Source organism: Gopherus flavomarginatus, chromosome 12 (assembly GCF_025201925.1).
Source record: "Gopherus flavomarginatus isolate rGopFla2 chromosome 12, rGopFla2.mat.asm, whole genome shotgun sequence".
NCBI lineage: Eukaryota > Metazoa > Chordata > Testudines > Testudinidae > Gopherus > Gopherus flavomarginatus.
The window spans coordinates 46164421-46186330 of record NC_066628.1 but is presented as its reverse complement, the minus strand read 5'-3'; the positions used below and the strand labels follow the sequence as shown (position 1 = coordinate 46186330).

The following is a 21910-nucleotide window of genomic DNA, read 5'->3' as shown; positions in this document are numbered from 1 at the left end:
TGGACCAAGGCCAAGACGTGGCTTCAATATATACGAAATGAAAACCATCCAGAGAGCTCTCCTGGGCAAAATCATGTTACAAAATGTGACAAAGCTGCAGAAAAGAAAGCAGATGTCCTCATTGTATTTTAAACAGCCCTTCTTGGCTCCTGCTGACAAGCTAGTGCTGATGGCAACTTCTAATCTCTAGGAATCCCTAATAAGCAGCCGGTTCCCTTAGGAGAAGAGGAAAAGACCTGCTGAGTTTTGATCAGCAAAGTGCGCAGTTTGCAGCCGAATCAGCAGGCACCACCCGATGGTAGCTCCCTAGCTTGTCTCGCTTGTTTCTTTTGAGATATGTTATTTCTTAAATGACCAGAGGGTGCTCAGCAGGGGTAGGAAAGCTACACGTCTCCGGAGCTATTTGCTCATTAGGAAAAGAGAACATCCTGCACTAGAAGACTGAGTGGGTTTTGTGAACTAACTATTGGGTCTTGCCTAGTAGAGGCCAAGCAGAGAGATGCTGAGAGCCCTGTACAGCCACTCCAGACACGAGGGGTCAAAATGGAACATGGACTAGACAACAAACTGGCTCAGAGGACCAGGTCTTGAAAAGCGCGGCTCCCACTGAAGCTACTGGGACTCGCAGGGGTCAGAACTGTGGTGTATGCAGCTCTGTAACTTACCTGTCATGGTCTTGTTTTCTGTGCACTGCACCTTTAGATTTCTGCAGACCTGCTATCTTCAGTACTTCTTCACCCCCAGGGGAGGCTTCAGGCACCAGCACAGCAAGCGCGTGCCTGGGGCAGCAAGCTGGGGGAGTTGGGGGCGCGTTTCTGCGGGCGGTCTGCCAGTCCCACAGCTTCGGCGGCAAAAAACATAGAGCCACCCCTGTACATCCCCATTGCTACACTGTCAGAGGACCTCACCATCTTCAGTGTATTTTTCTTCACAACACTCCTGGGAGCTAGGGTAGTGCTGTTATCTCCATTTCCAGGGGGAGAACAGAAGCACAGAGGGGCTCAATGACTCACCCAAGGCCACAGGGAAGTCTGGAACAGAACAGGGAATTGAATCTAGGTCTCCCAAGTCACAGGCTAATGCCCTAAGCACGAGATCATCTTTCCTCTCCTCAGAGCAACTGTTCTATCTTCCTCCCTCTCCAGAGCAACGTAGCTAACAGGAAATGAAATCTTGAAAGGGAAAAACGTTATTCTGGATTCTTTGAAAAAGGGCGGAGAGGACGATTTCAAAGGTATTTAGATGGCTGAAAATGCAGATAGGCACCTGGGAGCTTATCTGCATGTTTAGGTGCCTCACTTACCTTTACAAATCATGCCGGAGGGCCCAGAACCTTAAAGGTGTTTAGTCACATAACTCCCATCGTTTTCAGCTCCCATTGAAATCAGGTTTCAGAGTAGCAGCCGTGTTAGTCTGTAGCCACAAAAAGAACAGGAGTCCTTGTGGTACCTTAGAGACTAACACATTTATTTGAGCATAAGCTTTTGTGGGCTACAGCCCACTTTATTGGACACATCAGTGGGAGGCAGGTGCTTAAATACTCTTGAGGACCTGGGCCTAAGTGTTAGTGCAGGAGTGAGCTATTCTCTTTATGAGAGCTCCAGAAGAGCAGCAGGATGGACCGGTTTCTCCCATCACTTATAGGCATTTTACACTGTTGTTACTCCACTTGCTTCTGTGGGGTTGGTGATCTCACCGTTGAGAGAGGAGAATCAGGCCCGGTGGTGTTCAGTGGCCCACAAAAATGGGGGAGGAACTCCAGAGCTGCCTCTTTGCTCAGAGCGGTGCCTGATTTCTATTTTTGTTATCGTGGATGATCCCTAAAGTAGTCAGGAAAAGGCGGACTCCTTAGCTATCTTCCTAACCTGCTGGATGCTGAGTGCTGCCTGAGAGGTGCTGGCCACCATGAGATCTTTTTGACATCAGGCTCCAACTGACCTGCACTTTGCGCAGCCTGTTAGCAGTGGAACATACTTTTGCTGCTGTTGTATTTTTAAAAATCCACCCCAGCTATTCTCTGCAGGCCCTGAAACAGACAGTCTTGGGGTTGGCTTTCACCCAGTCTGTGTGAACACCTTTGCTAATTCACCCCATGAGTGATGCACTTTCAAGTTTAGTCTTTAAGCAAAAGGGGATAGGTATTCAGTGGAGCTAGCTGCCTGGATATTATTCACCCCCACTGGTATTGCAACAGTTCTCTTGATGCCCCAGCAAATTGCTAGCAGAACAAAAAGGAACCAATGTTTGTAGTTTGTCCTTGGTCAATATCTCTCCTGAAAAAGCCACGCTGAATTCTCTCTTAGCCGAATTCATGTGGAACAGCCAAATCCAGTGGCCAGGTAAGCTAATCACAGGTGTGTGCCTCTCCTGCAGGGTAGCTTAGCAGGGAATGATTGCAAGATGGCACTTTGAGGAGGGATTGCCCACTGGGGTCAGCGTGCCTGTGCAAGTAGCATGTTCACATAAGCAGCGTCTATGAAAGGGAGTGGGATGAGCCCAGCCCCTTAATTCTCTCCCCTTGTGCTAGTCTGGATTAGTTGCCTTTACAGCATGGATCAGGTCAGGCTGTGCAGTTGTTTTTCCCTCCAGTTTGTTCTCACAAAACCGCTTGTACCCATCATGCTTTGCAGATCGAAGCCCTCCTCATGGAGATGCAGAATCCAGACACTGGCATCAAAATGCACACTCAGAGGGTGATGATCACAAATATCCCACATGCTATGACAGGTAAGATGCCAATGGCACTACCCTGCTATTTTTCTGAGCCTCTGGAGAAGAGCCTGTTTCTTCGTACAATGGTAATAAACCAAAAACTGGCTTCTCTTACTATTATTCTATTTACAAGCATTTATATGGCTCCCATCACCATGTATCAGTGGCGTAGCTAGGCTAGGAAAATTGGATGGGCCTCACTTTTGAGTGGGCGGGAATGATGGGGGGCCACCTACACCTATGGGGATTATTGTCATAAACAGATAGCTAAGGGTTAATGTCTCTTACACCTGGAAAGAGGTAACCTGAAGCACCTGACCAGAGGACCAATCAGGAAACCAGACTTTTTCAGGTCTGGGTGGACGGAAGTTTGTGTCTGAGTTTTTTGTCTTGTGCCTGTCTCTCTCTCGGCTATGGGAGGATTTCTGTCTCTTGCTTTCTAATCTTCTGTTTCCAAGTTGTAAGTACAAATATAGTAAGGCAGTAAGGTTTCTATTGTTGTCTTTTGTATTTACATGGTATAGTTGCTGGAGTGTTTTGAATTGTATTCTTTTTGAATAAGGCTGTTTATTCATATTCCTTTTAAGCAATTGACCCTGTATTTGTCACCTTAATACAGAGAGACCATTTTTATGTATTTTTCTTTCTTTTTTCATAAAGCTTTCTTTTTAAAACCTGTTGGAGTTTTTCTTTAGTGGGGAACTCCAGGGAATTGAGTCTGTGCTCACCAGGGAATTGGTGGGAGGAAGAAGTCATGGGGAAATCTGTGTGTGTTAGATTTACTAGCCTGACTTTGCATTCCCTCTGGGTGAGGGGGGAAGAGAGATTAGCTCTCGGTACTTCTGTTTTCCAGGGCTGGAAACGGGGAGGGGGGAATCCCTCTGTTTAGATTCACGGATTTTGCTTCTGTTTATCTCTCCAGGAACCCAGGGAGGGAACACCTGGAAGGGAGAAGGGAAGGGAAATGGTTTATTCCCCTTTGTTGTGAGACTCAAGGAATTTGGGTCTTGAGGTCCCCAGGGAAGGTTTTGGGGAGACCAGAGTGCCCCAAAACACTCTCTAATTTTTTGGGTGGTGGCAGCTTTACCAGGTCCAAACTGGTAACTAAGCTTGGAGGTTTTCATGCTAACCCCCATATTTTGGACGCTAAGGTCCAAATCTGGGACTAGGTTATGACATGGTGTGCAGTGGTGAGATAGATAGAATCCAGAAGCCAGTAGGAATATTATATTTTTCTTTTCTCTGCTAGGGGCTTTTAAGCAGAGAGAAACAGTTTGGTTTTAAAAGGAACCAGAGAGAATTTTTTTTTTCTCTGCTCTCTCTTGCAGTTTCTGGCTTGCATATTAAGCAAGCAATCATTAAGTAACTATTACGGGTCTTTTGTCACACAATAGCACTCCCATTAGGAGTCAAATACCAGCACTATACACATGCAAATAAAGTGGTTTTTCTGGTTTACTTTACATTGAAAAGATTAGCTAGAGGAAGAAAGGGAAGAAGGACTCTGTGGCTAAGCAAATCCAGGAAGCCAACAGAGAAGCTGCAGTTCCGGCAGTAAAACACCAGAGGGCACCCCAACACAAGAAAGCAGAAAACATGACTTCTAGGATAAAAGTGGATGCAGAGGAACAAATCAAAGAGGCAGAGCACAAGCGAAACATGGAAAAAAAAACTACAAGAACTAGAAATAAAACAAAAAGAGATGGCGCTAAGAGAAAGAGAGGCTGCCCACAGGAGAGAGCTGGAGATAAAAGAGAAAGAGTTGGAACTCCAGAAGCAGGCCCTGGAATTAGAAAAGGCAAGCAACAGAACCCAGCCAATTCGAACAACACTCCTCCAATTATGGTTCCACATCACAGAAAATTTCCCACCTACAAGGCAGGTGATGACACCGAGGCCTTCTTAGAAAATTTTGAAAGAGCCTGTCTTGGGTACCGCATCCCTGAAGACCAGTACATGGTAGAGCTGAGGTCACAGCTCAGTGGACCCTTAGCAGAGGTGGTGGCTGAAATGCCTAAGCAGCAAATGAACGACTATAAACTTTTTCAAACCAAGGCCAGATACAGAATGGGGATAACCCTGGATCATGCCCGTCGGCCTTTCAGAACCCAAAAGTGGAAACCAGATGTGTCATTTCCCAAACACGCCTACTACGTTGGGAAAAATTATGAGGCCTGGATATCAGGACACAATGTTAAATCCTTGGAAGAACTGCACCTCCTCATACAAATGGAGCAGTTCTTGGATGGTGTTCCTGAGGACATAACACGGTACATACAAGATGGAAAACCCAAAAATCTCACCAGGCGGGGGAGATTGGGGCCAGATGGATGGAAGTGGCAGAAAGCAAGAAAGCTACTTTCAAGGGGAACGAATACCCCAGGGGGCACACCGACCATAAACCCTACAACCGAGGACAGCCAAAGACCCCACATACTACCCAAGTAAAGCCACAGACACCCTATTCTTCCACCTCACCAGTCTCCAGTAACTCACCTCGACCCAGTGACCCATCAGATGGAAGATGCTTCAAGTGTAATGAACTGGGACATATCAAGGCCAACTGCCCAAAGACCGCCAACTGAGTGCAGTTCATTACACCTCCATCACACCACAGATCCCCAGGCCCAGATGCCTCTCAAATACCCTTGGAGCGAAGGGAAAATTTGAGAGTGGGCAGAAAGAAGGTTACTGCGTGGAGAGACACGGGGGCACAAGTGTCAGCTATCCACCAATCCTTGGTCGACCCCAAATTCATCAACCCAAAGGCCCAAGTGACAATTTACCCCTTCATGTCACAAGCTATAGACTTGCCTAAAGCTGAACTGCCTGTCCAGTACAAAGGCTGGTCAGGAATGTGGACTTTTGCAGTCTGACAATTATCCCGTCCCCATGCTATTGGGGGAAGACTTGGCCAACCAGGTGAAGCGGGCCAAGAGAGTGGGAATGGTTACACGCAGCCAAACCAGACAAGCTTCCAGACCCATTCCTGTTCCTGAGCCGTCCACAGACGCCCCGTCTGTTACCAGAGACCCAGACAGAGGTAGTGGACCCGGATTCCATGCCAACCACTGAAACAGCCACAGCGCCTCCAGTCCCAGGCCCGGAACTGGAACAGCAACCAGCACCAGCAATTGCAACCACATCTTCAAACTCAATGCCAGAGGGCGCCAGCGAGCCAAAACTGGCAGAAACAACAGACAGCCATACCCAAAAGGCTCAGCCAGAGCCTGAAATACCCTCAGGTGCACCAGCAGAGAGTGGTTCACCAGCAACAGAAACAACCCCATCACCTACATCGCTTCCAGAGGGACCAAGACCAAGTCCACAGTCTGAGGAAGAACTGGTGACCCCAGCCTCAAGGGAACAGTTCCAGACTGAGCAGGAAGCAGATGACAGCCTTCAGAAAGCTTGGGCGGCGACACAGAGCACCCCACCGCCTCTCAGCTCTTCTAATCGATCCCGGTTTGTTATACACCAAGGACTTTTATACAAGGAGATTCTTTCTGGTGGACACCGGGAAGAATGGCAGCCGCAAAAACAGTTGGTGGTTCCAACTAAGTACCGGGGAAAGCTCTTAAGCTTAGCCCATGATCATCCCAGTGGCCATGCTGGGGTGAACAGAACCAAGGACCGGTTGGGGAAGTCTTTCCACTGGGAGGGGATGGGCAAGGACGTTGCCAAGTATGTCCAGTCTTGTGAGGTATGCCAAAGAGTGGGAAAGCCTCAAGACCAGGTCAAGGCCCCTCTCCAGCCACTCCCCATAATTGAGGTCCCATTTCAGTGAGTAGCTGTGGATATTCTGGGTCCTTTCCCAAAAAAGACACCCAGAGGAAAGCAGTACGTACTGACTTTCGTGGGCTTTGCTACCCGATGGCCGGAAGCAGTAGCTCTAGGCAACACCAGGGCTAACACTGTGTGCCAGGCCCTAACAGACATTTTTGCCAGGGTAGGTTGGCCCTCCGACATCCTTACTGATTCAGGATCTAATTTCCTGGCAGGGGCCATGCAAAAACTGTGGGAAACGCATGGGGTGAACCACTTGGTTGCCACCCCGTACCACCATCAAACCAATGGCCTGGTGGAAAGGGTTAATGGAACTTTGGGGGCCATGATACGTAAATTCATCAACGAACACTCCAATAATTGGGACCTAGTGTTGCAGCAGTTGCTGTTTGCCTACAGGGCTGTACTACATCACAGTTTAGGGTTTTCACCGTTTGAACTTGTGTATGGTCACGAGGTTAAGGGGCCATTACAGTTGGTGAAGCAGCAATGGGAGGGGTTTACGCCTTCTCCAGGAACTAACATTCTGGACTTTGTAAGCAACCTACAAAGCACCCTCCGACACTCCTTAGCCCTTGCTAAAGAGAACCTAAAGGATGCTCAGGAAGAGCAAAAGGCCTGGTATGACAGACATGCCAGAGAACGTTCCTTCAAGGTAGGAGACCAGGTTATGGTCTTGAAGGCGCAACAGGCCCATAAGATGGAAGCATCATGGGAAGGGCCATTCACGGTCCAAGAGCGCCTGGGAACTGTGAACTACCTCATAGCATTTCCCAATTCCTCACTAAAGCCCAGAGTGTACCATGTTAATTCTCTCAAGCCTTTCTATTCCAGAGACTTACAGGTTTGTCAGTTTACAGTCCAGGGAGATGATGCTGAGTGGCCTGACAGTGTCTACTAAGACAGGAAAAAACACGGTGGCGTGGAAGAAGTGAACCTCTCAACCACCCTGGAACGTCTGCAGCGGCGACAAATCAAGCAGCTGTGCACTAGCTTCGCCCCATTGTTCTCAGCCACCCCGGGACGGACTGAACAGGCATACCACTCCATTGACACAGGTAATGCTCACCCAATCAGAACCCCACCCTACTGGGTGTCTCCTCACGCCCAAGCTGCTATAGAACGGGAGATCCAGAACATGCTACAGATGGGTATAATCCGCTCATCTACCAGTGCATGGGCATCTCCAGTGGTTCTGGTACCCAAACCAGATGGGGAAATACGCTTTTGCGTGGACTACCGTAAGCTAAATGCGGTAACTCGTCCGGACAACTATCCAATGCCATGCACCGATGAGCTATTGGAGAAGTTGGGACATGCCCAGTTCATCTCTACAATAGACTTAACCAAGGGGTACTGGCAAGTACCGCTAGATGAACCTGCCAAGGAGAGGTCAGCATTCGTCACCCATGTGGGGGTGTATGAATTTAATGTCCTTCCTTTTGGGCTGCAAAATGCACCCGCCACCTTCCAAAGGCTGGTAGATGGTCTACTAGCAGGACTGGGAGAATATGCAGTTGCCTACCTCGATGATGTGGCCATTTTTTCAGACTCCTGGCCCGAACACCTACTACACCTGGAAAAGGTCTTTGAGCGCATCAGGCAGGCCGGACTAACTGTTAAGGCCAAAAAGTGTCAAATAGGCCAAAACAGAGTGACTTACCTGGGGCACCAGGTGGGTCGAGGAACCATAAACCCCCTACAGGCCAAGGTAGATGCTATCCAAAAGTGGCCTGTCCCAAGGTCCAAGAAGCAGGTCCAATCCTTCTTAGGCTTGGCCGGATACTACAGGCGATTTGTACCACACTACAGCCAAATCGCTGCCCCACTGACCGACCTGACCAAAAAGACCCAGCCAAATGCAGTTAAGTGGACTGATGATTGTCAAAAGGCCTTTACCCAACTTAAGGCAACGCTCATGTCTGACCCTGTGCTCAGGGCCCCAGACTTTGACAAGCCATTCCTAGTAACCACGGATGCATCTGACCGTGGTATAGGAGCAGTTCTCATGCAGGAAGCAACGGATCACAACTTCCATCCTGTCGTGTTTCTCAGCAAGAAACTGTCTGAGAGGGAAAGTCACTGATCAGTCAGTGAAAAGGAATGCTATGCCATTGTGTACCCTCTGGAAAGCTACGCCCATATGTTTGGGGACGGCGGTTCCAGCTACAAACTGACCATGCTGCGCTAAAGTGGCTTCATACTGCCAAGGGGAACAACAAGAAACTTCTTCGTTGGAGTTTAGCTCTCCAAGATTTTGATTTTGAAATTCAGCACATCTCAGGAGCTTCTAACAAAGTAGCTGATGCACTCTCCCGTCAGAGTTTCCCAGAATCCAGTAGTTAAAAAGTGTTCTTAAAATGTAGAAGTCTGTTAGTTATATACTTAGTGGTATATGTAAAGGTGCATGTGTTGTATTAATCTGGTTATTTTAAAGTTCTAGGAGGAAATCGCTGCCAGTGAGCTTCCCCACTGTCTGCAATTTGGGGGGCGTGTCATAAACAGATAGCTAAGGGTTAATGTCTCTTACACCTGGAAAGAGGTAACCTGAAGCACCTGACCAGAGGACCAATCAGGAAACCAGACTTTTTCAGGTCTGGGTGGAGGGAAGTTTGTGTCTGAGTTTTTTGTCTTGTGCCTGTCTCTCTCTCGGCTATGGGAGGATTTCTGTCTCTTGCTTTCTAATCTTCTGTTTCCAAGTTGTAAGTACAAATATAGTAAGGCAGTAAGGTTTCTATTGTTGTCTTTTATATTTACATGGTATAGTTGCTGGAGTGTTTTGAATTGTATTCTTTTTGAATAAGGCTGTTTATTCATATTCCTTTTAAGCAATTGACCCTGTATTTGTCACCTTAATACAGAGAGACCATTTTTATGTATTTTTCTTTCTTTTTACATAAAGCTTTCTTTTTAAAACCTGTTGGAGTTTTTCTTTAGTGGGGAACTCCAGGGAATTGAGTCTGTGCTCACCAGGGAATTGGTGGGAGGAAGAAGTCATGGGGAAATCTGTGTGTGTTAGATTTACTAGCCTGACTTTGCATTCCCTCTGGGTGAGGGGGGAAGAGAGATTAGCTCTCGGTACTTCTGTTTTCCAGGGCTGGAAACGGGGAGGGGGGAATCCCTCTGTTTAGATTCACGGATTTTGCTTCTGTTTATCTCTCCAGGAACCCAGGGAGGGAACACCTGGAAGGGAGAAGGAAAGGGAAATGGTTTATTCCCCTTTGTTGTGAGACTCAAGGAATTTGGGTCTTGGGGTCCTCAGGGAAGATTTTGGGGAGACCAGAGTGCCCCAAAACACTCTAATTTTTTGGGTGGTGGCAGCTTTACCAGGTCCAAACTGGTAACTAAGCTTGGAGGTTTTCATGCTAACCCCCATATTTTGGACGCTAAGGTCCAAATCTGGGACTAGGTTATGACAATTATGGTTTTGTGAGGCCTGGGCCAGGACAAGTGGGGGTCCCTCCCACCCCTTCTGATTGCAGTCCCAGTGCGTCTCTGCCATGGAAATGGGGTTGGGGCGCGGCGGCTTGCCTCTCTCTGCCCGCCTACCTGGTGCTCCCATTGGGGAGCGGGTCCGGGCGGTAGGGCTTTTCCTGTTCCGCCCGCCCGGCACTCCCACCAGGGAGCAGGATCTGGGTGCAGGGAGCAGGGTCTGGGCACTGGGGCTTGCCCCACTCCACCCACCAGCCTGGCGCTCGCACCGGACAGATGGTCTGAGTGCAATTTTGGTGGGCCTGGATAGTAAGTGGGTGGGCCATGGCCCATCCAGGCCCACCCATGGCTATGCCCCTGTCCTGTATGCTGGTGGTTTCAGGCAAAAAAGAAAAAAAAATGGGCTTGTGTCCTTCGCCCCTCCGCCACCCCCTTTTATTTTATCACTCTGGGATGCATACAGAGAGAGTTTTGTTAATAATAAAAAATCTCCTTGTTGTTTACCTCGGAAAGTCAGGTTTTGTCCACCAGGAGACTTTATGGATGATTGGAGAACTAGTGAAATGATTCTATCAGATGAGAGAGGAGACTACAGGCTGGTCAATTTAGAGGGGAAGGAGCTTTTAGACAGGCTGTTTAAAATTCTGGGTTAGCTTTCGTTTACACAATTATTCATCATCCAGCATGAGGCCATTGTTTGTTAGGGATAAAATCTCCATTTACCACCACTGGGGAGGAATATTGTTCCTTTGTTAAAGGCTGGATCTGTAGGTGTAAAGGGTGCTGAGAATTCTATCAAACAAGTGCAGCGCAAATGAGCATTTAATATACAATTAACCCCTCGGAGCAGGGCTTAACTCTGAGTAGGCTGGGCAGAAACTCCTTAGCCATGCTGGTTTTAAAGTGTATTACTAATACATTCTAACTAATGCTCTAAACCTCTAGGATAGACAAGGCAGTATGTGCCAGATAGGAGCCTAAAATGGGCCATGTGCCTGTACAAATACGTTATTTCTGCATGCACATCAGACATTTTGCCCACTTACGAGAAGTGTGTGCAAATATAGGCCTGTTTGTTTCATGCACCCATCTTTGGAAATCTGGGCTGAAGTCCTGGCTCCACTGAGTCAATGGCAAAACTCCCATTGACTTAAATGGGCACAGGATTTCACCCCAGCCCTTAAAGCAGCAGATAGGAAGGTCATTACTAGTTAAGAACAAATGACTGCCCATATGGCCTTGACAAGTTGTACTGTGTCAGAACTGAAGAGCTGCTCCCTTCTCCATCCCGTCACGTACCTACTTTTGGAGAGCTCTTCAGTCGCTATGGCGTAAGGTAGTGTACTCGCCACCTGGAGCGTCCCCTTGTGTCAGGGTATAGTGCTGCAAGGGGTCCTTGTCCCTGGCATCTTCTGCAGGCCGTCTGTCTCTTGCTGGGTCTTCTGTGGGTCAGCTCTCCGGTCAAGTCACTAAGTTCAGTCCCCTTCCAGGGTAACAAGAAGGTCCAACTGAAAGTTCACAAGACATCCCAATACAAAGGAGCCTCCATCCCATCCTTTGGGGTCAGTCGTCAGCCTCACACCAAGCTCAGTATTGCTTCCAGTGGGCTTGCATGATCCTTCTTGAGGAACTGGTTGAGGAACCCAGGCCCACTCCCCACTCCGGGTTCTGACTCAGGAACCCTGTATTGAGCAGGCAGGTTGGCTTCTTCAGACTTGCTGCTATTTGCCTGCCACTTCCTTCCTCTGACCTCCCTCGAGTTGCTTTCTGGCAGCTTGTGCCTAACCCAGCCTCCCATTGGTTCCCAGGCCTCTGGATTCTCCCCATGTCCTCCAAGCTCCTCCTTTCTCTGCTGGAAGAACCATCCTTCCCCCTCTCAGCTTCCACTGAAGTGCTTTTACTGACCCTGCCTCCGGGCTTCCTTCTGACAGGAGCCTGACGCACTCTGGGGGTTTCTCTCCAAAGGAGAATCCTGTCTCCTCTGCAGTCTCCCCTCTACTGAGTCCCTCCAGTTCCTTGTAGGGGGACCAGATGTCCTGATTTTATAGGGACAGTCCTGATTTTTGGGTCTGTTTCTTATATAGGTGCCTATTATCCCCCACCCCCAACCTGATTTTTCACACCTGCTGTCTGATCACCCTAGTTCCTTGTGAAACCCAGGTATCTAATGATCCTTTTCTACTTCCACCCCCACTGGACAGGAGGCCATCAGTCAGTCATAGGTGCGCTCACTGGCTCGTAACTCCACGTCTAACAGGTGATGAGTGTGTGCCCCATCACATCTGGATATACATTTCCAGAAAGAATTAAAATGGGCAGAGTGATACCAGACTGTAATATGGAGCTTTAGAAATGAATAGCAACCAATTAATCTCCCCTTTGAGCATTTTCTGGTAATAATCATTTTTCTTGAATTCACTGGAGAGAAGCAAAATATTCAACCCACTTCTGTGCCTCTAAATTACAGCGTTTCCTCATTTGAATAGGTTGAAGAAGAAACAGATAGGTAGCTGTGCTTTGATGTGCCAAGTTTGTCATTACTGTCAGCTACGAACACACTCTCCTTTTGTGTGTGCCAGCTTCTTTCACACGGCGCTGGAAATACATTGTCAACACCTTTACTTCCCTCTCCTAGAAACCATCAGAAGAATATTACACTATAAATACTCACTGCTTTGCACACCTTGTACCAAAGGGGGGCGGGCGGCTGGAGCGGCAAAGCAGAGGGGAAAAAACCAAAAACCTGCGGCGTGGCCGGAGCGGCAAAGCGGGGCCAGAGAGTGGGAAATGGTGTGGCTGGCAAAGCAGGGGAAAAAACAAAACAAAACCCTACAGGGTGGCCGGAGCCAGGGTGCAGGGGGGGACTCCCTGTGCTGCAGAGTGCGTGCCCGGTCTAATGGGAGGGAAAGAAGGGGGGCAGCCAGGGCTTCAGCAGGGCGCTCGCCCCGCGGCCCCAACCACTGCACCGCCTGCCAGGAGGGCTCTGTGCCGCTCCAGTCGGCTGGGAGGGAAGGACTTGGGCTGCCCTGCCGAGTTTGCTGCAGGGCGCTCCCCTCCTCTGCCCCCTACAGGGCAGCCAGATCGGGGAACCAGAAAAAACCCAAAAACCTGCCGTGCCATCCTAGGATTGGGCGGAATGCCGCCCCGTAGAATCTGCCGCCCCAAGCATGAGCTTGCTCGGCTGGTGCCTGGAGCCGGCCCTGGCCCTTGGGAAGCCAGGACTGCAGAATGTCCTGCAGTTCTCTTGGCCAAATCCTCCTCTCCAGTGATGCCCTGGGGCTGCACAGGGGTAACTGAGAGGAGGATTTGGCCCTGAAGAGCTGTAGGGGAATATTGCGTTCTCCATTTTCTAAATGGGGAAACTGAGGTAGATAGGTTAAGTACTTGCTCAAGGGCACAATGGGAATTGGTGTCAGGGCAGGGAATAGCTGGCAGAACTTGGGAGGTCCTGGCCATCAATCTTATTCCTAGACTATGCCTTCTACACACTATGGAGCAGACCCTCTGTTTCCTTAAACAGGTGTAACACAAAGTCAATGAAGAGAGATATAGCCCTACATCTTCCAATAGCACTATTATTAGAGTGCGTGGTATAAATGGGCACAACTCCACGGCAGGCAATGCAGAGAACTTGGCTGTTCATGTTCAGAAAACTACATAGGTGCATGCCAAATCCCTAAAAAGTTTCAGAATTTCTTTGCAAGAGGCAGATAGTCACCCATGTTTAATTTGCTTCTTTTAGGGAGAGCCCTTACAAACAGAGCTCTCTAGGTATGAGTGACAGAATAATCTTTTAATTTGATCTATTTAAGGAAGCAGTCAGTGGGATAAAAGCTCCAGGCTCCTAGTACAGGGCTAAGTAATCAGTGTAATGTCAGGAAAGGTCAACATTTCAATCCACAACTGTAGGTGACATTTGAAGAGAGAGGCTAGTAATTGATCAGGGACCGAATGCGCTTTAGTCTGGCCTTGTTTAAATGGCAAGAGCTTCAGAGTTTTGTTTGCTCCTCAGAAGATAATGAAAGGGCTAGTGGCGGCTGATGCTGACTTTGTGTATGGCTGATGGAAACAGGCCACATCACCTTGAGAGACCTTTGAAAGCTGAAGTACATTTCAGTACATGGAACTTGGCTTCTCTCTGGTATGTCTTATGGACCACTCTTGACAGAGAAGCTAGGTTCTAACACCCATTGAATTCAATGACAGAATTTATTTCAAAGGGAATTTTGAAAGAGAAAGCACTTGGTATTATTTGCAAAAGCAGGTAACCAGTGAAACGACTCAAGGGGCTAGCAAAGATCAGTTATTTAACAGAGGTGGCCTTCTAAAGCAGCAACAGCAGAACTGGTGTTCTGTGCATTTTGGTGTATCTTTTAAGACAGGATGTTGTCGAGTGAAGGTTGTCTTTCTTCCCTCATTGAACCCTTTTTATCCCAGATATGCTTTCTAGGGCTGCAGGCCTACTCCTGCCTCCCAGTGACATCGTTTGGCCATACCTTGGCCCATTCTGTGAGAGCAGGTGACGGGAAAGCACATGTATTGCATACTCCAGGGAATTCCCAGGGGAGAAATGCACCCCTGTGTGGAAAATGCACACAAGACCTATGCATCGCTTACCTCCCATGTAAGCCAGATCACTGGGGTTTAAATGATTCCCAGACCTCATGTGGCCCCTCCGTGCAGGGATGAGGGTTTAAAACCAAAATACCTAACACAGCCACCGTGACCCATCGCATGCCCCTACAACCACTTCATCATCAGCTTCCTTAACAGGGAAACCATAGTTTCCAAAGAACAGCTCTTTTGGACACATTTTCTTCTAGAGAGTAGGGATTCTTCTTGGAAATATTGGAGCCCTGAAGATCCCTCCCCCCCCCATTTCTTTCCTTAATACCCCACACCTTTGCGGTCCCTGTTACAGCTACCAGCCTTCTGGCCGAGGATGACTGAACTGGGTCCCCTTCAAAGTCCATCACTACCGCTCCCTGACCATCATGATAAGAGAGAAGTGGTGCTGATATTGTCATCTGAAGCTATGGGAGGGTAGTTCCGTTTCCATGACCCATTCCATACTTGGCTTTGCATAGGATTGGCTATTTAGTGTCAGTTCAGATGGCGTTTTTTGTGCCGGAGATGTCTGGACAGAGGCCCACAAAACTCATGTCACATAGCCAGCAGATGGTAACAATTCTTAGATTTGAACCTATGACGACCTAAAAATGAGAGGCTCTGTATTACTCCTGGTTGATAGTTTTTGATCAAAATATATTGTTGACAAAAATAGCTTTTTGACCAAAGTGAAAAATTTAAATTTAAATTTTGGCTGAAATTTTTCAGTTTTTTTTTTAAATTTTGTGTAAAAAAAAATGGAAACTGAAAATATTTTGATAACTAAAATCTTACAGTTTTTAACATTTTCATTTTTTGGTTCAGTTTTCGGGAAAAACTTCTGGCTTTTGATTTTTAAAACAAACATTTAAATAAAAAAACCATTTTTTTAAACAAAAATGGTTTTAAAAAACTGAAAACATTTTTATTATTTTAGAACCATTTTCAGTTAAAAAGTTCTGTATTTGAAAATAAAAAATTCTCATGGAAAATTTTGCAAAACAGATTTTTGTTCCCCAAAACTTCCTGTAGAAAGACATTTTTTAACCAGCTCTACTCTGTTCCCCATTACCAGTTCCCCAAGCCTTCTACCTCCCTGCCTACTGAATGTATTTCTATTCAAACGATAAATCCCCTTTCAACTTGGATTCATGAATGCTTTTTATATCACTGAGTTATACGTTTCCAGCCTTTGAAACCTGAATTGTTTCTTTATGCTTCAATTTAATTTGCGAGTAAGGATTCTAATTGAGTTGTGTGATTCCGGATGAGCATTCCCTTCCTTTTCATGCTCGCAGTAAAATGTTCTCTATGAGTTCACCTTTACAAAGAACACATCCACTTCACATTTCCAATTATGTTGAGTTTTAATGTGGAGTCTCACTAGCAATGCTAAAAATTGTTCGTCTTTGTAAACGATTTTGTTTGGTTATTGCAGAAAGATATTCATTAAAAACCAGCAGAAATATGAATTTTAAAATGGAGGCTTTTGGAGATATCTAAAGGCACAATAGCAGCAGCTGAAAGATGGTTAAAAATACCCTGTGCAGGGACTGGCTGAGTGCCTCACCTAATGGGCAATTACTCTGATTTGTTATTTGTGTTGCCATAGCACCTAGGAGCTCTAGTCATGGACAGGACGCCAAAAGAGACAGCCCCAGCCCCTGCCCCTTACAATCTAAGTAGTGGTAATACTTTGCCCTTCCATTGTGCTTCTGTCTCTGGATCTCAAAGCACTTCGCAGACGTTAGGCTGAAATTCATCTCCTCTGTCCAGTCCCACTTGAGCCCAAACGTGGCCTGTGCAAGGCCTCCCCAAACAGCAAGCCCCATGCTACTCTAGCAGTGAATTGAAACTCAACTGAAAATGACCACCCAGGCAATTCAACTCCACAACAAAAAATAAACAGTTCATTGCACACTTCAGCTGAAGGTGCAGTTGGATTGCCAGGCCCTGACCCAGGCCTGGGAGCTTTGTTAGAACCAGAGAGCAACTCTTCTGCCCCAAATTCAACCCACACCCACCCTGTGAAGAAGCAGGCAAGCCTTCTTATCTCACCTGATGGATCCTGATTGGCTGCTGCCTCTGTCTCTCCCATCTAGCCACTGGGGAGGGAATCAAATCTTGTTGATTCTGCAGGTACTAGAGCCCGTGTGGCATCTCTAGGCAGTGCTTGGAGGACTAAACGCACTGCCCCTCTTTCCCAAGTGACGTTCTTCCATTGGGCAGGTGTGTCACGGTGGCAATGCCTTCAACAGAGCTAGAGGAGGCCTGGTACACCCTATCATAATGCACCATTTAGGGTTTAAGTGGGACTTTATGGGCTTGCCTTTTGTTGGCTTTCCACATCAAGGTGAATTTCACTACTCCATGAATGATGGAAACAGGTGTATATTATTATCGGTCATGTACACGTGGAGCAATTACACCACAGGGAGATTAGGGGCCTCAGGTTCCTCTCTGCATACATGAGCAGAAAAGGTTAGACCTACAGAAGGATGTGGGTATTTTGCCTCTGTGGCATGCTCTCCCTTGGGTGAAATTCACTCCTATTCAGAGAACCAGCACAAGAGGCCTATGGATCGCTGAAGTCCCACTAAATCTCTACTTTGAGGGCTTAAATAGTGCTTAGGCCTGGCGTCATCCCTCTTCAGAGGGGTGACTCTTATCCCACTTGCAGCAGGGGTGGCAGAAGCTTCCTAACAGTGTGTGTGGGGGTGCATCAGCACCTGAACTGTGGCCCCAACACTTTCTGCCCCTTCCCCCTGCCCTGCCCCTTCCCCTGAGACCTGGTTCCTGCACAGCCTTTTCTCCCTAAGACCTCACCTTAGGGATGTTTAAAAGTGGGGGATCATGGCCCTCTGGCCCCTCTGTTCTGGTGCCCCTGACTTGCAGCCGCCCCTCTTGGGTGGCTTTCTGGGTTTCCATCTCTGTGGAGGCTGTAGGAGCGTAGGGCAGAGGAGATACAGTCGTTGGGCTCATCTTCACTAGTCTCCCCCACTGCCCCAAGCATGGTAAATTTACTTTCCAGTGGCGCTATGCTCACATCATTTCAGAGCGTGCTCTGCTCTCCCGTTAGCTGTGAAGTCCTTCCAAGTTAGTTGGGTGACACAGGAAATGCTGAGAAGACCAGTGGGTGAGATCTGTTTGACAAGGGGAAAACATCAGATCAAGTACCATCATCAAGGGACAGTGTGATAACAGAATGGCCTGCTGTAGTCTGCAGGATCCCTTTTTACTGCATGGATTTGACTGTACATTTACCACCCAACCAAGAGCTGGACTGGCAATTAGCCAGAAGCCTGTGGGTCACACCTGCTTTGAATAAATGGGAATGCAGTGCAGTTGCCTGGCTTAAGATAGGTCTTGGCGTACTAGGACCTACAGTCTTCACAGCCTCCATCTCCATACTGGAGATGATGACTGTAGTGTAGGACTCTGTGGGCTACACACCACTTCCGATTTATAGTGTCTGATATTTTCTTTGCCTTGCAGGTGGTGATATACTGCAGTGGATTATCCAGCATCTGAAAATCGCTGAGGAAGGTAGGAGCGTAACCATCTAATGCTTTTGTCGTTTTGAATCGTGAAACTATAATTCGTTGTTAGATGCAACCTACATTCTTCTCTCCTGGGTGGTGGGTTGTTTCTGAATTCTGCTGCCGTCTCTTTGTATCATCAATATATCTGACGTCTCTTTTTTTAGAGGCACTAAACTTGGGGAATCTAATTGTCAAGTATGGATACATCTACCCTCTGCAGGAGCCGAAAAACCTCACCCTCAAAACAGATAGCAGCCTCTACAGATTTCAGGCAAGTTATGTCTTAGACATAGAACACTGGCTGGACATAATGTACGCTACATCTTGGCTTAGAAACGGAGGCTTCTGTGCTTCTGTTTAATGAAATTACTTTTCCTTGTAGCTTCAAAACGCCAGTGGTTCCTTCTGAATGTATTTTCCTTGCAGCTTACACACTAGCAAATGAAATCATTGGAACAATTTCAGAAGACAGTATGATGGGCAAATAGAATACACTGTAGAAACAGGATGTGATGAGCAATTAGGATAATAGTTCATGGTTGGACTTGCCTCCACATACAATGAGAGATTAGGGAACTATCATATAGTTTTCAAATACCAGTTGTCTGGTTCCCTTCGTGTTCCCCAATCCAAGCTCCAACATCTTGACAGTATCCAGGAGAATACTGCAAAGTAAGACATAAGCATGCACTAGGATGTTCGGAAAGCTTGCATGGTTTTGAAAGTCTCACCTTGTTAACAATAACTGATTGTTAACGCAGAGGAAGTGGATATGTAATTGACACTCCATTAAGCCTGATATAATAACAACAACAAAAATAGCCTTGTCTTTTATCCTCCTAACTGCTTATGCTGAGCTAAGAAGATGGATATTTTGTGTGTGTGTTGATTCACCCCCTTAAATGGTAGAAGTATGGGGAATGATAAGATGCTTTTTGTAGCATATTTGCAAAGCAGGTGACTCCCTCCTCCTGTTTATACAAAAATACAATGTAGCCGATATGATACCAACAAATACAATGATTTTAAAGAGCCAGATGCAGCTGATGGTGGCAACATGAAAACTGAGGTCTTGTTTCTGGCTTCTTTCTGCAGACACCATATTTCTGGCCCACCCAGCAGTGGGCAGCAGATGATACCGACTATGGTAAGTTTTAACATTACAGCTATTCTGTGAAAGCTGAATGGAGCGTGAGGATGTACAGCACACTTCCATATAGTCAGGTAGATGATGATGATACTCTGAAGTGTTTTCTCTAGGTCCTGCTATTCTGGCTAAGTAGGGCTGCTTATGAAGACTGGGCTGAGCATCTTGGTTTATTATTATAGGGCTGCTCATGGGCTTTAGGGTACACGCTTGACATAGGCACTGACTCCATGGGTGCTCCAGGACTGGAGCACCCACGAGGAAAAATTGGTGGGTATAGAGCATCCACCGGCAGCCCCCCCCCCCCCCCCGCAGCTCACCGCCTCCGTTTCCTCCCCTGAGCGCGCCGCCGAGTCCTGCTTCTCTCCCCCTCCTTCCCAGTGCTTGCACCACGAAACAGCTGTTTCGTGCAGCAAGTGCTGGGAGGGAGGGGGAAGGAGGAGGAATGCGGTGCGCTCAGGGAAGAGACGGGGCCGGGGATTTGGGGAGGGGTCCAATAGAGGCAGGGAGGGGGCGGAGTCGGGGAGGCGTGAGCTCCCACTGGCGCCAAGGAAAGTTGATGCCTATGTACACTGATTTGTTCATTGCAGGGTTGCTCCTGATGCCTGGGTCACCAGCTTTTATTTACCTGATACTTTTGTACCTTCTGTATTTGTCCTGGAATCCGAAGGCCTCGCCTTCTGAAAATAACCCAGTTTGGTTTTAAATATTAAAAGAAAATATTTTAAAAGCTTTAGAACAAAACAAAAAAAATTGCCTCCAAATTGGAAAAAAAAAAATTCCTAACCTTTTAAGGGTTTGATCCAGTGCCCACTGAAGACAAATTGAAACCCTTCCATTGCCTCCAATGTACTTTGGCCCAGGCCATAAGGAAGGCACAATTTGTTGGCATAGAACTGCATAATCAACCACATCAAGCTCGAGAGTGAGGTAGGATAGCCATTCTTGTACTTCTGTATCAACAAGTGGAGCATCCATGACAGACTGCAGCCCCTGAGGACATCTTTCTTGAGTGGGCTTCTGTGAGATTGGAGCTTGTGTCTGGGAAAGATGTCACGATGGCCAATGGCCCACTCCTTGTCATAGGGTCAGCGTTCCAATTACAGGGACTAGCTTTATTGATTTGCTTAGTAACTGAACCTTTTTGCTTTTCTCCCAGCAATCTACCTAGCCAAGAAAAATATTAAGAGGAAAGGGGTTTTGGAAGAGTATGAAAAGGTAGGAAGATGTTCTATTGTTTGTCCCTCTGCCAGCTCCGAGCCAGCTGCTCTCGATATTGAAGGGTGCAACCTGCCAGTGCACTCCCCACTTCAGTTGCATCAAGCCCCAGTGGCACCTCTGTTTTGTGAAACAGCTGCAGATGTACGACAGTGTTTAAAGTAAATTATCATTTTAGTAGGGCAGTTACCCTCTCCAAAATGTTGGAATGAACTATTCAGAGCGAATGTAGTTCGTAGTAATTCATTTCAGAACCACCCAGTTTTTCTAGCTCAAATTGCCAGACTATCCCTTGTTTATTTCAGGGAGGAGGGCGTGTTTTTATCATGTTCTGCATCTTGAGAACCAAAAGCTGTGGACTGAATGGTATTGTTATGACAGTTTCAGAGCAATCGCACCTGTATTCACCCTCTTTGGTCCACCACTTTAGTCTTCCGGCTCCCAGCTGTCTCCTCTCTCGGGCAGAGACCCACATCTCCCTCCCTCTTGACTGGGGATTTTAAGACTGCAAAGGTCCCTTCCTACACTGTGATATCCCCAGCCAGCCAGACTGCCTGAAAGGCCGTTGCCTGCGTTTTGCTTCCTGTCCAAGGGCGATGAGCCGTTTATTGCCTGCAGCTATAAGTCACCATTTCCTTCTAAGCAAGCACATTTAAGCATTACAGAGAAAACATACTAAAATACTTTAATAATTTAAAATACATGCATGCTAGAAAGCTTACCAGAGATCACGCTCTGATTCCAGTCTTTTGTTCTGGTAGGGTTTAGTCCTTCAAAACATAAAGCTGTTTTCCCTGTGGTTACAAATTCATCCATCCGTCACCCAAAAGGAGACCCAAGTCTGCGCAGTACAGCCTTTTTTTTTTTATACGACTCGGGCCTTTGATCTTGGCCTTCTGTAGCAGGTAATTAGCAGACAATGGCCCTCTCTTCAGGGCACAGATTCAGAAGGCTGGTTTTTGCATAACCAGAGCTGGGGAATTCGCATTAACTTCTTCCTTGGGATTCCCCAGGAAATACGCTTCACTCTGATTGTCCCAGAAGTCCATATTTGTCTGCTACATTTTCAGTATAGTCTTTTGATCTCCACAGTCTCACATCTGTTACATCTCTCCTCTAGAGAGGTTGCATACAATCCTGGCCCTCAATAATACATAAACTTAGTCTTCCAAGCATATTGCAGGAAATTGCCAAGTCTGTCAAATTGTTCATAATTTTGTACTAATGGAGTTTTTTATTTTTTTTAATTTCAGGAACATTACAACTTGCTAAATAAAAAAATAAACTACAAATGGGATTTTGTTATTATGCAGGCCAAAGAGCAGTATAGGTGAGCTCTCTCAAATTCTGTTACCTGCTTCTTTATTTGGGCGCATGAGGGACTATGGGGTGTTGACTTGATGCACAATCAAATAATAGAGTTCAATTAAAAAATTAAATCACAATTTTACAGCAGCTTATTAAC

General features: G+C 47.0%; 1 protein-coding gene across 2 annotated transcripts in view; it reads left to right on the top strand.

Annotated features, from left to right (window-relative positions):
• The window catches only part of RGS9 (regulator of G protein signaling 9), a 67105-nt gene that overhangs the window by 7623 nt on the left and 37572 nt on the right, over nt 1-21910 (top strand). For both annotated transcript variants that reach the window (XM_050920652.1, XM_050920653.1), the window contains exons 2-7: nt 2631-2727; nt 18034-18084; nt 18245-18351; nt 19176-19227; nt 20387-20445; nt 21699-21775. In XM_050920652.1, coding sequence (XP_050776609.1) covers nt 2631-2727; nt 18034-18084; nt 18245-18351; nt 19176-19227; nt 20387-20445; nt 21699-21775 — 443 coding nt within the window. The remainder of the gene's footprint in view (nt 1-2630; nt 2728-18033; nt 18085-18244; nt 18352-19175; nt 19228-20386; nt 20446-21698; nt 21776-21910) is intronic.